We start from the raw sequence: 17,753 nt of genomic DNA, 5'->3' as shown, positions 1-17,753 counted from the left end.
CCCCAGCCACCTCCCACAGGGCAGCGAGGATAACTAAATATACATGTCTGGCCATGCGATGCCCTGCTTAAAAGTCTTGTGGCTTCCCATGGGCCTTGGCATAAAATACGACGTCTTCATACGGTGCACGAGGTGCTGCCCACTCAGACTCCTGCCTGCGTCCTTGGTACGTCTCCAGCCTCTTCCTCCCTCCCTTTCCATGCTATGTAGATTGTTGAAATTCTTTCAGGTTCTCCAACACGCTGTGATCTCCTCGGCCTCCAAACCTACGCTTGACACAGTCTCCTCCGCCTGGAAGTCTCTTCTCTGACTGTTTCCAATCCCCTGGCTCAGGTCTCACCTGAAATGCGACCTTCTCGTAGATGCTTCCTTGACTTCTGACCCTGAATATATCCCCTGTTCTATGCTCTGCATGATCCCTGGCCCTTCTTCTGAGCTCTTTGGGCACCTGCAATTGTTTAATTAGTTGCAGGACGCAACGGAGCCCTGGGCCAATGTGTCTTTGTGTGTGCCCCAGATCACCTGGACAGCAAGCTGGAGAAAATTGCAAATTCCTGGAAATCTTCGGGCTTAATCAGAATTCCTGTGAGGGTCTTGGAATTTATATTTTAACAAGTGCCACAAATGATTCATAAGCACAGAAAGCCGGAGGACTGTCACTGCGAGTGCCTGGCTTATGGAATAGGGGAGGATTTCTACTCTCGATGTGGCTGGGTCGAAGGACAGGGAGGCCACAGGAGGGGACGTGTGGACAAGGCACGAGCCCTCAGAATGTCCTGGGAAGCTCCTCCCTGCTCAGGTTTGCTGCTGTGACAGCCTGGCTGTGGTTTCCAGCCGTCTCACCCTCCCTTGACAAGCACATATTTCACAGAATGCGGAGAATTTTCTCCAACTGTCAGCATGAGCAGCCTCCCTCCTTTCTATCCTGGGGGTCTGCCACTTAGATTACTGTGCTCGGGCACTCTTCTGACACATGCATGAGCCTTGCTGACAATGAACCCCCTTATCCAAAGTGGTGGGGATGGGAGCGGCGAACGGGGAAGGCTAGTGTTTACCTATGAAATCTGACCGCCTTCAAGGGTGTTTCCACTGCTGACACCTCTTCTTCCGTTTTTCTGAACAGCTGCCTAAATCATGGTGTGGCACAAAGAGCAGGGATTGTCAAATCAGACATCATTTGGTGATTACATGACCCTGGAGAAATTTCTTCACTTCTCTGGAATTCAGATTTCTCTTTTGCACGAGAACAGGTAGTACACTCACCTGGAGTGGGACTGAAATGCAGGAAGGTGCTGGGCGTTGGGAAGCCTCCCGAGGACCTCCTCCCTCTCCCCGTCTTCCTCTCTGCCAGATGCACATCATCCTCTGGCGTCCACACTGGCCAGTTCTCTGTCTGTGACCTCTCTCCTGCTCTCAGGTATGTGTTATTATCATGCTCGAACCAGGCAGAAACACTCCTTGCTATGGTAAAATATACTTAACAAACACTTATTTCATTTCATCCTATTTCAAAGACTGAAAGGATATTCACCTTCATTTTCCAGAAGAGGAAATCTAGAAACTCAGAATTGTCATTTTTTTTTTTACTATGACCGCCTAGTGATCTGTCAGAATCTGGATCTTGTCTCTGCCCCTTGCTAGCCGCGTGGTTGCAACAACGCCGCTGCAAACACTGATCATGTACCTGGTGCTGGCGCTGGTCTGAGTATCGGGTTGACTCTTCCCTTTTCCCTCATGTTACAATTATGATCTTCATTTTACAGGTAGGGAAACTGAGGCTGAGCAAAGCAAGCCTGTTGTCTGAGGGCCCGCTGTTGGGAAATGGTTATGGGATGGCAGATTCAGTGAGTCGCTGTCACTATCTACCTCTGTGGTTGTGTGTCTAAGCTGTAGTTAACTTACGTGGCCCGGAGTAGGGGTGGTTAGAGTCAGTCCCACATGGGGATATGGTGGGAAATGAAGCAAGGAAGTGCATGGAAAACACTGAGCGCACACCTGGCCATGCTGTGTCAGGGTGTGCTACCTGCTAGGTACGTCTCATGCTCTGCCTATGCTTGGAGCTTCACTGCATGTCTCCCCTCCCCATGGTGGCCCACTGATGGGAGAGTGAATGTCGGCCTTGTGGAGGCGTATGGGGCCTGGAGGTTTCCTCTTGTGTCCACCAGCCTTGCCCTGGGCTCTTGCCGATGCACCAAGCCTACGGGAAATGGTTCTGTGCCAGTTCCCACTGCTGCCCAGCCACCTTCAGATCTCGCCTCCACACCCTGGTTAAGAAAGGTGTGCAGGGGCTGCTCGGTGGGAGGCTGGCGCTGGGGCACTGGCCTATTCCAGGTGCAGTGCAGCAGCCTGGCGCTTCTTGGGGTCAATTTCCTGATGAACGTCACTGCCCCATCCCTGCCTCTGTGGGTTGGGCTCTCAGTCTTTCTCCTCCCTCCCAGCCCAGGCCCTCCCCGTGCTTCACCTGGGCTGGTTCTGCATCTTCTGAAAGGCTCCCTGCATCCAGGCTCGAGGCCAGTGGTCAGCAAACTGTAGCCAGTGGTCCATTCCAGCTCTTAGCCTATTTTTATAGCCCTTGGGCTAAGAATATATTCGTAAAGGGTGGTAAAAACCAACCAACCAAATAAAAAACAAAGAAGAATATGCAACAAAGACCACAAAAGCCTTGACTGATACCAATTGGTAAGGCCTGGTCTAGACCATTCTTCAAACTGACCTTCCCACCCAGCACCAAGGGCCCCATCCCCACCCTGCCCAAGGTCTTGTCCTGTCTCCATGAGCTAAACATGTGGTTGTTTGGGGCCGCTGACTTCGAGGTGTGAAAATGCGCTCCAAACTGCAAAGAGCTATTCCAAGCATGAAATTTCATTGTAACTCTTTTGTCCCTGGAGCAGTGTCCACACCCTGGGGCCTGCTTTGGGGGCTGTTCCCAACTGGGCCCCAGTTTCCTTTCCAACCTCATTCGTGTGACTTTCCACGTGACTTCCCACCCATCCTGGCTTTGCTCTCACCCTGCCTTGGTTGAAATGGTCTTCCTGGTCTCCTCTTGCGTTTGAGCCCTACCTGGTCTCCAGGGTTCACACCCAGCTGGTGGCGGAGGCCTATGACATGGGATCCTGGCATCTGCAAGGCGACATTCAGAGACGCGGAGGCCAAGGGAGCGTTTTGAGCCCAGAGCGCTTGCTCTCCAGCCCCGAGAAGGCATTAATCATTTCAATCTGTGAGCCGGTCTTAAATCTTCTCTTCCCTCTCTTTTCTTTTTCTTCTTTTTCTTTCCAACACTCCAACATGAAACAGTTCCTGCTGTGCGTGTAAAAATATTTTGGCTGTCTCTCTTTTACAAACCGTGTAAAAATACGCAGAGGCATCTCCCGTGCACACGTGGCAGGTTCTGCCGATTGCCTTCCACGTGACGGAAACACACCCCAAGTGTTGGCCCCCCTTGGGAATAGTGTGGGCAACTCCTGGCCCAGCCTTCCAGGTGAGAGTCCAGTCAAATGGCAGTGGCATTGGGCATGGAACAAACTGTGTTCTGGCCGTTCAAAATACTGCAGAGCTCTTGTTTATTTGTAGAAATTGGAAGAAGCAATGTGATGAAAATGAAGGCACAATGAGATTCATCCCCTCTTTTGTGTTTTAAGATATGCTCAAGAAAATGAGTAGTATTGAAACTCTTGCCTTTTTTAAACCCTAAATTTTTTGCATGAACTTGGATAAATGAAGCACTGGGGAGTTCTGCAAAATTACCAAGTGAGGAGCCAGAAAGAACAGGTTCTGCTTGCCACCTGCCACCAACCTCTGACAAGTCACCGGTGGACTCAAACCTCAGTCTCTTTATCCCAAATTGAGAATCTTTAATTAAATGACCTATTGGACCCCTTCCAGCTCTAAAATTCTGTGATCTATCAACTGTAATTGCTAATATTTAAGGCATAAAGTGGGTCTAGAAAACAGAATTTCTTTCAGCATTAATAGTTAAAACTTTGCAGGGTGATCACGTGGTTCTCATTCAATAGACTCTTCAACCCTGGGATGGGGGCTGTGGCTATAGCAAAAGGCAACACGTATTTACTCAGTGGCCAGATGTTTATAATCTGCCATCGTGGTTGGTATCATTCTCATTTTATAGAAGATAACACAGAGGCTAAGGGAAGTTGGAAATAATATTCAAGCTCATGTCTATGATATGAGCCCATTCTACTTAAAATGAGACTATGACATGTGTCTCATTACAGATTTCCATAATAGGCCTTCCACTTACTGATTTTTCAGCTAATTCCTAAGTGTAAAGAAGTTACTATTTATGACACATTATTAAGTAAAGTAAGCTTATTTTGGATTGTAATTACTTCAATGTGTCTTTTAATGTGATGCTCTGGGATGGCCGTGGGGTGAGGTTTAGTGCTTGCACTGTGCCTGCGGCTAGGAAAGCCCCATGTAGGGCTCTTCTGTCATTCGGTCTCTTCAGAAAATCAGGATTCCTCAACGAGAGCCTGCCTTGCTCATGCGTGCGCGTTAGGCCTTTCTATATTAGAAAGGCTTCCGTGATCAATGTGCTTTGGAAAGATGACAAAGTTCAGTCAGTGTCTGTCTTTATAACAGGGCTTCTCGCAGCCTATAATACACAGATATGTGTTTGGATCTTCAAGAAGGTGCTACAATTTGCTATTTTTCCCGAAGTTCTTTTATCCTAGAGCCCCGCTATCATGGAGCATCTCATAGCTCTGGTATCCACAGAAATCTGTGTTGCCCCCTATTCATCTTAATTTCTCTCATTGAGACTGAATCTGTGGGTTTTTGCTGGAATTTAAAAAAGAGTAATGACTATTTGCTGTATTTTAGACACTTTATGGTTTCCAAAGCATTTATCTCACTTGGTTTTTTTTTTTTTTATTTCAGCATATTATGGGGGTACAGATATTTATGTTACTTATGTTGCCCTCGCCACCCCCCCAAGTCCGAGTTTCAAATATGTCACTTGGTTTTTAAAGCGATCCTGAGGGATGGGTATGATCACTCTATTGTATTCACAAAGCAATGAGAGTTTCAGCTTAAGATGGGGCCCTGGGTAAATACTGCAACCTTCTCCACTTCTCCTGAAGCACAGGGAAGATGGGGCAAATATTAGCAAGGTGTGCTAAACACACAGCGGTGCTCAGAAGCAAAAATAGGCAATCTCCAGACACCAGAAATGGACGTATTTCCTGAGAAGCAGGATGTTGCGATGGTTAGCAGGGGCTGGATCACTGAAGCCCAAGAGGGTGCTGGGAAGGGAATGCAGGCCCATGCATAGGGATGGGCCAAGGGTGTCAGGTCCTAGGAAGGGCTGGGGACCACATCTGGGAGTCCAGGTGTGGCTAAGAACTGCACTTAAGCCATGAATCTGTGGTGGGGGCTAGAAATCTACTGCTCCCACCCATTTCCAGAGTCTGCACTGCTCTGTGTCTGTACCCAGGGGTGTGGCTGAAGTCCTAGTGCTGGGACTTGAGCAGTGCCTTCTGCATGTGGCAGGCTCTGGAGCCACCACAAGGGTAGGGACTGTCTTGAGTCCACCACCTGGGGTAGGGGCTGAATGGGACTGTGTAGAACCTGTGTTAAGGGGCCATGATGATTCATCCTGGGAGTTCTTGGAATCCTCAGAGCAGCGACAATCTCGCAAGCCCAAATCATAAAACACTGGAGGAAAACAAAGCCCATGAGAGACAAACAAAAACACAGTGTGGAAAAAGATATACCCAGTGAAAAGAAGAGAACATAAGGGAAGGTGAGAAGAAGTTTAAATTATTTTTTAGTGTCCTGAAATAATAAGGAGGAAAAGCAGCCATGAGAAGAGAAAAGAAAGCTCTGGAGGAAAAGAGGTTTTGAAATAATAACGGGGTTAAGAAAAGCAATAACTATATATAAAAATACATTTTTGGAAATCAAGAAAGTATCTTAAAAGATGTACTGGACAGAGGAAGCCTCCAAGACCACAGAAATACAAGGACAGAACAAGCTGGAAAAGCTGAGAGACATGGAAGAGGGCAAGCCCTGTGTCGTGGGCTGCCCCGGTGTCCTAGGTCCAGTAGGGTTTCCAGGAGAATGAACAAAAGAGAGCCCAGGAGAGCCACAAGGAATATTTGAAAATATGTTGTGTATATTCCAAGAACTGGCTGATGTCATCTAGAAAAACCACCAAACATAACAACAATAATAACAAAAAAGAACATCCTACAAGCTATCAGAGGAAATTTTTTAAAAACTGAATTTTCTACAAAGAAATGAAAATCACCTTGATGTCAGATTTCTCATCAGTAGTAGTAGATGCCAGAAGAATAATTAAATCATATATTCAAAGAGAAAACAGCTTTCTGTCATGAGTTCTTTACTCATCTAGGTAGTTTTCAAGAGTGAGGACATATAAAATAAAGAAACTTAAAAATACACAAACCAGCAAGTTGAGCACACACCCTCTCTGGAAGAACAAGACAGCCTAGAGCCATGGTCAGTAAACTATGGCCCATGGGCGAATGCAGCCACCCCTGTTTTTGTATGGCCCGTGGGCTAAGAATAGATTTTACATTTTTAAATGATTGGAAAAATCAAAAGAAGAATTTTGTGACACATGAAAGTTACATGAAATGCAAATTTCAGTGTCCATTAATAAAGTTTTATTGGAACGCAGCTCATGCCCACATGCTTACCTATTGTCTATGGTGCGTTCATGCTATTAGCCGAGAGGCTGTGACACAGACCAAATGGCCTGCAAAGCTTACACTGTTGCTATCTGTCTCTTTACCAAACACATTTGTCAATCCTAAAGGATATACTTTAGGAAAAAAGAAACGAACCCAGGAGAAAGGAATTGGATGCAAAAAATGAAAGTAATAATACAGTCAATAAATATTTTGAAGAATCTAACTAAATACTGTTAACTAATAATCATGACATAATCATTATTATTTAATAAAAGTGGAAAAAAACAAGCTGAAACTAAACTTTGGTAACAATGAAAGGGGATAGAGGGTTTTTTGGAGGGAAATAAACTCTATGCGGATTGTCTTGCTTAGGAAGATGGAGATACTGATGATAATTATGTCTTTTAGGGAAAGCATTTAATATGTGTGTTAATTCTTTTGAGAGACATTTAAAAATAAAGAAAGTGTATAATTCCCAAATTGGTAGAAGCAAAAAAAAAAAAAAATACTTCAATGAAATCTCAATCATCTAACAGAAGGAAAGTAAAAGGGAAAAATAGCAAAACAAGGGAAAGTATAGTAAGTAGAAAAGTTAAATAAGAAGGAAGAAACAAATAAATATTTTAATTCCAATATGAAACAAGTTAAACTCTCCAAAACCAGACCTACTAAAATATGGCAAAATGCTGTTTGAGAGACACAGCTAAACAAATGACTGCAAAGACTGAAAATGGATGGAAAGACATCCAAACAAAATTCTGACCTCCAGGAAGCTTGAATGTCAACATTAACATTCAAAAAAATAACAATAATAATAATTGAAAGGAAAAAAAGGACAAAGAAGATGTGACTTATTGATAAAAGGACTAAATTATAGGTTATGAATGTGCAGGAAACTTTAAAAATGTAAGAACTATGTCAGCGTCTCGGCTCCACAAAAACAGTCTGGGGGTCTGCGTCTGGCCAGCCCCCACTCAGGGTGGTCCCAGGATTGCAAATGGTGGCTGCTTCAGCCACAGAATCTTCATTCTTTTTTTTTTTTTTAAATTTCAGAATATTACGGGGGTGCACATGTTTTGGTTACATAATTTGCTTTTGTGCAGTTTGAGTCAGAGTTATAGGCGTGCCCTTCACCCAGATAGTGTTTATCGTACCTGTTAGGTGTGAATTTTCCCATCTCCTTGCTTGATTTCCCCCTCCTGCTTGCTTGATTTCCATTGAATTTTACTCCCATACTTCCATGCATGTGTAAGTGCAGAGAGAAAGGAATTCTTATACACTGTTGCTGGGACTGCAAGCTATTAACAGTACAACCTCTATGGAAAGTAGTATGGAGATATAAAAGTAGAACTACCATTTAATCCAGCAATCCCACTGCTAGGCATTGACCCAAAGGAAAAAGAGACACTTGCACTCCATTGTTTATAGCCCCACAATTCACAATTGCAAAGATGTGGAAACAGCCCAAGTGCCCATCAATATGTGAGAGAATCTTCATTCTGTAGAAAGAAAGAAAAACAGGAATGAGCAAGAGTGCCTGCCTGGAGAAAGGGCGTGGGAGACACTCTGCTGAGCACAGGCACGACTTTGGTGTCCAGTTTGGAGGCCACGATCTTAGCTCGGCTCATGGACAACACAGTCCCTTCACCAAGATTCACAGAGCTGAGCAAAGATCCTTGAAATCCTACTTTTAAATTTCCAGGATAAAGATTCACTCACCTGGGAGATGCACGTCTTCCTTCTTCATTTATGAAAACAAGAACTAACCCAGAGTATCAACCCAGCGGTGGCCGAGGAATGAAGCCGGGTTGAAATGAAGTGGCGTGGGGTGGTGGGCGTGGGCTGCCCCTGGAGTCCCAGCTGTGCTCTCCTGCCTGGCGCCTGCAGACACAGCGATTTCTCATTCAGTAGCACAGCTTCCTCGCCTTGTGGGTATTTTGTTGATGCTCATTTCTGATTGTACTGTGACTATGGTTTGCACAACACCTATTTTGGGAAGAGGGAGGAGGATCAGAGTTAGAACTTGGTCTATTTTTATAAATCTTTCAGGCATACCTGAAAAGAACACATATTCCTTGTCTGTTGGGAGTACACATTTATGTATCTATCGGTTACACTGCACGCACATCCTCGTATGTGTCCTGCACACCAGCATCTCAATAGTGGTATCAACCCCTGTTATATCTTTTACTTGCGTTATGTCTTTTCTATCATCTCCTGAGTTAGGTATGTTAGAGATACTTGCTTGTATTGGGTATTTGTCCTTTTTTTTTTTCTGGTGGTTTTATCAAGTTTTTGTTTTCTGTATTTTGGGAGTTATATTTTTAGGTGCTTGGAAACAAAAAATTCTTTTCTCCCGAGATCCACGCTGCACTCTTCCTTACTAACAGAACCTCTACATTGTTGGGTATTATTGGGCACTTGATTTGTCTCCACATCTTTGCAATTGTGAATTGTGCTGCTATAAACATTCGAGTGCAGGTGTCTTTTTTACAGGATATCTTTTTTTTTTTTTCCTCTGGGTAAGTAGTGGGATTGCTGCATCAAAGGGTAGTTCTACTTTTAGTTCTTTGAGGTATCTCCATACTACTTTCCACAGAGGTTACTAGTTTGCAGTCCCACTGGCAGTATGTGAGTGTTCCTATCTCTCTGCATCCGTGCCAACATTTGTTGTGTTGGGACTTTTTGATAAAAGCCATTCTCACTGGAGGTAAGTGATATTTCACTGTGGTTTTGATTTGCATTTCCCTGATGATTAGAGATGTTGAGCATTTTTTTATAAGTTTGTTGGCCTTTAGTCTATCTTCTTTTGAAAAGTTTTTGTTCATGTCTTTTGCCCACTTTTTAGTGGGGTTGTTTGATTTTTCCTTGCTGATTTGCTTGAGTTCTTTATAAATTCTAGTTATCAGCCCTTTATCGGATGTGTAGCATGCAACTATTTTCTCTCATTCTGTAGGTTGTCTGTTTGCTCTAATGATTGTTTCCTTGATAGAATTACCATATGACTCAGCAATCTCACTACTGGGTATAAATCCAAAAGAATTGAAAGTAGGACTCAAACACATATCTGTACACATGTGTTCATAGAAAAATTATTCACAATAGCCAAAATGTAGAAATAACACTAACGTATATCTACAGATGAATGGATAAACAAAATGTGGTGTATTCGTACAATGGAATATTGTTCAGCCTTAAGAAAGGAAAGGAATTCTGACACATGTTACAACATGGTGAACCTTGAGGACACTATGCAAAGTGATACATGCCAGTCACAAAAGGACAGAGATGATTCTACTTACGTGTGGTACCTAGAATAGGCAAATTCATAGACACAGAAAATAGAACAGTGGTTCCCAGGGGCTGGGGAATGTGAACGCGGGGAGGTATTGTCTCATGGGCATGGAGTTTCTGTTTCGAATGATAAAAAAGTTCTGGATATGGATGGTGGTATTATTGGTTGCACGACATCGTGAACGTACTTAGTGCCACTGATCGGTACGCTTAAAAAGGACTGAAATGGCAAATTCAGTGTTATGTATATTTTACCACAATAAAAAATAAATTAAAATTGTATTTCCAAACATCTCTGTAGATGGGATATAGGCAAAAGTAAGTAATTGGATGGGGCTTCAGGAAAGGTACAAGTTGGCAGGCACTCGATTGCCTTTTCCCGTTTTTTCCGTTTTTTTAATTTTTCTCTAGCCTGTGTACAGTCTCCTGGAAGGAGGGGGCCGTCATGCAGGACGCCCATGTGTTTCCTCTTGCAGTGACGAGGGGACATCCACAGGTCCTCGCTTGGCTCAGGAGTCCTGGCCCGACCCTGACGTGAAGGACATATGGAGGGTTGGCTCGGATCTGCCTTGCCTTTGTCAGAAATCCTTCATCCCGCCCCAGTTTCATGATGTGATTTTACTGGAATGTAGCAGCAGCAGCAGCACGTTATAGAATTAATTATGTTCAGCTTTAAGGGCTGTGACTAATTGACATGCAGCTCTAAGTGCGACGCCTGGAGAGCCAGGGTCGGTGCTGTGTGTGTAGGGCTCGTCGGAAGGAGATGCCGCCACCCTGACCACGCTCTCCCAATCTTTCCAGACATTGCCCACCCTCACCTGAAAACTCCTACTGTCCTCCCCTTTCGCAGGTGAGGGATCTTCGGCCCAGGGCAGGGGGTGAATAGCCCCAGATGACCCACCTCGTAACAAAGCTGGGATTCAGACGTGGATCTGTCAGGCTTTGAATGTCTTTTCTTCCTGGATCTGCTCCCCTCATTCAAAGAAAACATCCCCCGTTCTCTTTCTTAGGATTCGCTCATTTTCCTGAAAAGGACGTCTCTGGAGCTTACCCTTATTAGGTGATGGGATTTGAAGACTGGGTCAGCCCAAGACTTTGCGTTTTTTTTTCCTAGTGGGCACTTGTACTTCTCAAAAGCTCCCCAACTGGTGTGAGTTGCGAGCAGCCGGATATCCACATGCTCCCAGCTCAACCAATTTTGCTAACGTCGGCCCTGTTCTCCACGGGAGGTTCCAGATCTATCGAAGAGCAGGGAGCTCCTGTCTGCAATTTTTGGTGCTCCTCAAATAACAGACCCTTCCCCCCTTTCTCCTCTCCTTTTCCATTGCCTGGATGTGCCTTAATTGTCATCCAAAATTCTCCAACCATATTCATAAATCATGAAATACGCATTTAAGGAAGAAAAATATTCTGTTCCAAACGCTGTGCTATTCACCGGGAATCCCAAGATGAAATAAGACAAAGTCTTGACTCTCCGGCAACTCATCATCTAGTAGAAAGTGTGAGATAGAAATAGACAGTGATAATTAATATTTATGGGAGGTTTGCTATTACATACATTGGCATTTAATCCTTTACACACTGTAACCTCAATTAATCCTCAAAACAAACAACTATGCCAGGAAGGTATTATTATCGGCCCCATTTTAGGGGTGTGGGGATTGCAGGTGAGAGAGTAGGAGGTGGGGGCTGGCTTGTTCCCTGATCCAGGGGTGGCCAAAGCCACACTCTCAGTGTGGGGAGATAAGGCCGTTTGCACTGGGGTGAGATGCTGGCCATGCCCAGCGGCCCCCATGAAGGAGGGTGGTATCAACTCTGTTGGTGGCATTTTAGGGCAGTCTACCTAGAGCAGGTACAAACGAAAGTGAAGTTTGAATGATTAATTGGCGTTCACGGGGGAGAGAGGGGAGAGAAGGAGGAGGCGAGGACAGAGGAAGCCAAGACCCACAGTCACAATGCAGCTCGGCAAGTTCTCGCAGCTGCAAGTAGCTCAGCATTGCGGAAGTCACGGCAAATGTTGGGAGGCAAGTGGGCAGCGGGAGCAAGGGGCAGGAGCTGAGGGCGGGGAGCCAGCGGGGCCAGGCCTGTGGGGCCTGCAAGGCTTTCTCAGGGGCTTGGGCGTCTTCCTGTAGGGGACCTGAGACGCAGACGTGTTTTAAGCAGGGGTTGGTGTGAGCATTTGAAGCTGTTTCCCAGTGCCAGGCGCATAGTAGGTGCTCAATTCATGTCTGTGAAACAAACCTATTTTCTCTGGAGTCATCTCTGAGTTTTCAGTTTAGATTGTTCATTAACACAAAGAACCAAACTGCAGTAAAAGCCAACAATGTGTCTGTTACATGCCCATGTCTGTTTTAGACCATTCACGGAATAATTATCAGGATGGCTAACAATGGATGATTTATTATAAATATCAGCTTTGCTGCTTGTTAATTCAGAACCAAAATATTTGCCCATTTCCATCCCAAAGGGAGAAATCTAGTTAGTTTGTTCCCCATATTATAACTATGAAATTAAATTAAATGAACTGAATGGATTGCATGGGGGTAAATAAACTACTTAATTTAATGCACGCGATGAAGAATAATACTGAATACATCTATAGTTGGCTAAATAAACCAATTAACTATTTTCTCTTTAGACAGCACAAGCCAATAGTGCAGCCTTGACAAAAGGGAAAAAAAAATGGAATAAAAGAAAAAGAACTTGTCTTAATTAAGTGTAATCCAAATGGGTTTTGATGCCACCTCTTGGCATTGGGCTCTTGCCCTCTTGGGTGACTCTCACGTTGGCCTCAGGTGTGTGTCCTGCCATCCAGGTTTTTATCATAGGTTGAGAGAAATAAGCCTATGAAGTTGAATATGATGCGGCCTCATTCCTCCAGGAGACACCTGGAAAATGACAAACCGTGGGCAGTGTGGGCACAGCCGGACACATACTTATATCAGCACAACCTCCTTCAACCTCAGTCTCCGCATCTCTAAAATGGGAACAGTAAGAGTGACCACTTCCTGCGATGGCAGTGAGGATTAGATGAGCCAGGAATCTAAACGCATGGCCCGTGGCACGCACATAGCCCTGCGTAGCTATCGGACCTTCCTGCCTGCTCGAGGCTCTAATCTGCCTGGGAAGGTGGGGACATCCTGTTCCAAGAGTCAGAACTGAATTCCTATAGCCGCTGTTGCCTGAGCACCTACTACATGCTTGATTTTTGACTTGAGGTAGAAGAAGGTGTTGATAGGTGACAGATGAAACCCTCAGGGCTGTCCTTCGGGATCCTGCAGTCTGGTGGGTGAGTCCAGGATAGGTCCACACAGACCACAGAATTGGAATTTGAGAAGAATATTTGGAATGGGGGTTCAGAGTTGAGCTGAACTTCAAATTAATATCCTGGCCTCCAGAGGTCACCGGCAGCAAGGGCCTTAGGGAGCTGCGGGTGTTCACTGACTGTAGTTTCAAGATCAATACCCTGATTTCTGCCTTTATCCAAGGTTGATTCTTAGTGCAAATGAAGCTGATTCAGGGCAAGCTGGGGTTTTATGAGTAGGCTTCAGGTTGGCCCTGGGGCCAGTGTGAGCAGACAGGAGAGGGAGAGAGGGTGGTGCAGCTGCTAGGCAGGGCACCCTGCACCAGTGTCGGGTCCTGGGCCCCTGCAGGCCTGGCACGGGAGTCTTCCCCTCTCTGGGCCTCAGTTTCCACATCTGTAAAGCAGGGGCGAGAAAGTTTCCCTCTGGTTCTGAGACTATACGGGGAGGGATTCTGGAGCTGTGAGCGTGGCTCTGTTCTTGAGAGAGGAGATTAATTGATTACACATGGGTTGGACACTTTTTCAGCACTGACAGTGGCGTGAACTGAAGTTGGTGCTGGAGCAGAGAGAGATTGAGCCCAAGGAGCCCACAGTCCAGCAGCTTACACAGACACACAGTCGAGACTGTGCAAGATTCGACGAGTGTCAAGGTGTAGCACCCAGGGCCAGGGGAGCTGTAGCCACAGGGGGACATGGGACCCAGCCCAGCCCCGGGGTGGGGTGAGGAATCTGCAGAGACTCTCTGGAGGAGCTGAAACCTGACGTGAGTCGTCCAGGACGTAGACAAACTAAGGAGGTAGAAAGTATGAACCCACCTGGCGTAGCATCTGAGCTGGGGCGTGCAAGCTCTCTGGTGTTGCTGGAGGTGAACAGACAAGGTCGAGAAGGACTTTTGAAGTTTTGCTGAGCCATGGGACTGGGTCCTCTAGGTGCAGGGAGGGGCAGAAGCAGGTTTGCACAGGAACTATTATACATATCACGGGAGGACAAGTTTGCGAGGGACCCTATTGGGGAAGAACAGCGCTGCCAGGAGGTGAGGAGAGAGTGAACGGCAGTTGGAGGGAGGCAGAAAAGGAGCAGAGTCAAAAAGAAAATTTTAGAGATGAAATCTTTAGGATGCTAGGAGTGTGAGAGACAGGAGCGGCCCGACTTCCTATCCTGAGCCGCCGTGGATAGGTGTCCTCTGCAGAGACACAAACCACAGGGGCCAGACATCACAGAGGGTGAGAGCTCCTGATTGGAACAGCGGGTGCCAGGGGCCCAGGCAGCCCCCAGCAGAAGGGCGGGTCAGCCGTGGGCGCAGGGCTTGGAGAGAGGGTCCGGGGCAGGAGGTACTCCTTTGGCAGCTGAGATGGCCCAAGAAAGAGCCAGGCGGCCTGTGCCCCTCACTCGGTTCAAATCCCCATCTTCAAACAGAGAAGAAAACTGATCGCAGGTGAGGAGGGAGCATCTGATTGAAATCTGATCATCCCCAGGTAAAACAGCCTGTGTATATGTCGCTCTTTCCCCCGGGCTCTCCTAATTCCACGTGGACGCTGACGACAGCTTGTCAGAGGAGCCTCCCCAGGGGAGCCCATCTTCCAAACCCCAAACCCCAGCTTGGCTCAGCAGATCCTGGAACGTCTTGAGACTCCCAGTCGGCCCCACCTGCCTGGTGGCCTCCGAGGGAAGATCAGGCATTTTCAGAGTCTGTCGTTCCAGGAAGGCAGCAAATGGCATTTCAAACATCACCTCCCCGGCACCTCGCCCCCAATCTATTTGCTTAAAAGTTTTTTAAAATGTCTTTTTGTTTGTTTACTTTTGTTTTAAATCAGAAAATGGGGTGACTGTGATAGCTTCGCTAGCTCTGAAGCACGCCCTGGTACGGGTCAGTATGTTAAATCTGGCCTGCAAGACCCCGGACTCCCACCTTGCTCCACCTGCAGTTCTTACCTGTCTCTTTAACCTACGTCGTAGTCCTGCTGCGTGAAGGGAGCCCGTTAACTCGGCCCCGTGAAGGGGGAGGCCGGGGAGGGCTGCCCGGGTTGGCACCTCCTCCCTCCTCGTCTCCCCGGGCCTTGCGCAGGCCTCGCACACAGCAAGCGCTCAGCAAGGTTTCCTGAGACTGCGCTTGTTTTTCTAAACAAATTTCATCTTTGCTCAGGTGGCAACCCCCTACTTGGGAGCTCTTCCTCCGTCTCTGCATTTCAAACAGCTGTTTCCTCATTGAACCAGCTCCGGGGACCTTCCCCTGGAAGCTCTTCCGAGTGCCCCATGCTGGACGCTCTGTGCACGCATCTCTGCAGCAGGCCTCCCTCAGAGTTTCTGGGTAGCAGCCTCTGCAGTATCATCCTCCTGCTTCTAAACCAAGCCCTGCTGGGCCCGGGACCCTGATTAGGACTTGTGTGGCTCTTGGGAGCTCTAGAAATATCTCTTGAGGCATCGGTTTCTTTCCAATGCTCTGGGCCCTGCCAATACTCACAGTTTCCTGGCATCAGGTCATTGCGGGGACCCTATACCTTCAACGGGTCACACAGGCTGATGATTGGGAACACCATGCTGTCGTAGGGCCCTGTTGGTGCAAGAGCTTCCTCAGTCACATGGCCCTCAGCTGGTGCACTTCTGGAGTTCTGCAGTCAGCATTCACTCATGCAATACAGCATCTCGGTTGAAACTGTCAACTGGTTTCCATACTAAGATACTTGGCCCCTACCTGTCTGTAAAGGAATCTTCTGTCCAGTCTAGGCCACTGCCCAGTGACACACAGTGTCCGTGCACATTGGGTGGCTTTGGCTAACATCAGTCCATCTTCTGCCAGTCCCAGAGGGTGCACCGACTGCTCTTTCGGGTTGGGTGCCTATCCACGGGGACACAGTTGTTACTGGGCGTGTGCTTAGGAGGTGGTTCACTCAGAATGCTCAGTGCCCAGCAGTGCAAGGACTCAATGCCACTGGCCACACTGGACATGATCTGCGTGTCTGCCACCACATCCTTGGGTCCTGGGGATGAGCAGGACCTACCCTTGACTGCGTACCCAATCTGAGATCCAGCCATTGTGGGTCTTTGGCCATCAGTTCTCCAGATCAACACCCATCACTTCCTTTCCTGTTTCATCAAAGATGGATTAATATTCACTGAGTGACTCCCGTGTGCTTGGAGTTGTGACAAGGTACTTTACGAAATTGAAATGTATTAATTTTGTTTACCACCCTGTGTGATAGATATTTCATCACCATATTCCAAGGTTAAAAATAGGCTCAAAGAACATAAATAATCTGACCAAGATCCTGTAGTTTGTACCTGCTGGATCTGACCTGCTGTTGAACCAGCTCTAAAGCTTTGTTATTTTCATTCAACTGCTTACGAGTCACAGAATCTCAGGGGAAGTGGAAAATCTTGGATGCCACCTGTCTCCTCCACTTCCCACACTATGCGAGGATCTCTTACTCAACATTATTGGCAGAAGCAGCCTTTATTTATATTGTTATCACACCCTTGTCTTCCTCATCACCATTTTTCTCATCATTGTCACCTTCATCTTCATTATCATCTTCTTCTTCAGCATGTTTGCCTTTTGTGCAGCTACAAAGTCTCATAGTTCTCAAGTCAGAGCTAAGACATGAACCCACATCTGCCTTGACTATGGTGATGAGCTACCTTGCACCTGGTTTGGGCAATCCTTTCCTTCACATACATCCATTTTTTTGGCCAACTGTAATTGACAGAAAGGTCGTCAATTAGTGTACAAATGCACTGGATGCTTGAATGGCTCTAGCTTCACTCTGTGGGGACAGTTTTGATTTCTTGTGTACACCAAAACCTCTTCTTTAGATATTTGAAGTCAATGCCCAGAAGGACCTGTTTTTCGTTTTGTGATTATTTTAGCCCCTGCTACCTGAGCCATACCCAGGTTTAGCTCATCCCTTGGAAAATGCATTGGCTCAGAGTATAAACCCTCTTCTAAAATGAGATCTAGATTTGGCAGCCCTTCTAGACGTGGACATTGTGGAAATGGAATGAGAATGGAAAAATCAGGCAGGGTTTGCATGGAGAGCCTCTGGAGCTCACCCTGTGTACAATTTTAGGGAATTAAAGAGTAGTCACCCTGGGCAACATGGACCATGGCCAAAGGCTGGGACAGACAGGCCAACACTACTCTCTTGCAGAGGCACCTTACATGAAATGGAAGATCAACCTGGACTCAGATCACTTGGGTCTAGTCCCAGCTCTGCCATGAACTTGCTGTGTGACCTTGGATAATTCACTTTCCCTCTCTGGTTTTCAGGTAGACTATCTAAAAAATAAAGGGGTTTGATGTAATAATCGTATTGCTTACATTGTGAAATCTAATCGATGGATTCAAAGGGAATGGATGAAACTGGTGGCTTTAAGACAAACCAAACATTGACTCCGCTGATGACTTTGAGAAAGAGATGGAGGTTAACCACTCAAATTAGCCTTTCTTCTCTCACACACAGAAAATAAGAAAAAAACTCACAATG

At 46.3% G+C, this 17,753-nt stretch overlaps 1 protein-coding gene across 1 annotated transcript; it reads right to left on the bottom strand.

Moving 5' to 3' along the window:
* Window positions 1-1,051: 1,051 nt before the first annotated feature.
* LOC105814959 (chromosome unknown open reading frame, human C14orf177) lies at window positions 1,052-16,305 on the bottom strand. Its single transcript, XM_012650079.1, is given in 6 exon segments — window positions 1,052-1,263; window positions 2,035-2,065; window positions 2,067-2,264; window positions 3,061-3,120; window positions 15,771-15,823; window positions 16,089-16,305. Coding segments are annotated over 6 exon segments (771 nt in total).
* Window positions 16,306-17,753: the final 1,448 nt, after the last annotated feature.

This window comes from Propithecus coquereli, unplaced genomic scaffold, assembly GCF_000956105.1.
Source record: "Propithecus coquereli isolate 6110/MARCELLA unplaced genomic scaffold, Pcoq_1.0 Scaffold310, whole genome shotgun sequence".
Classification (NCBI taxonomy): Eukaryota; Metazoa; Chordata; class Mammalia; order Primates; family Indriidae; genus Propithecus; species Propithecus coquereli.
This window is presented reverse-complemented; position numbering and strand designations above follow the sequence as displayed.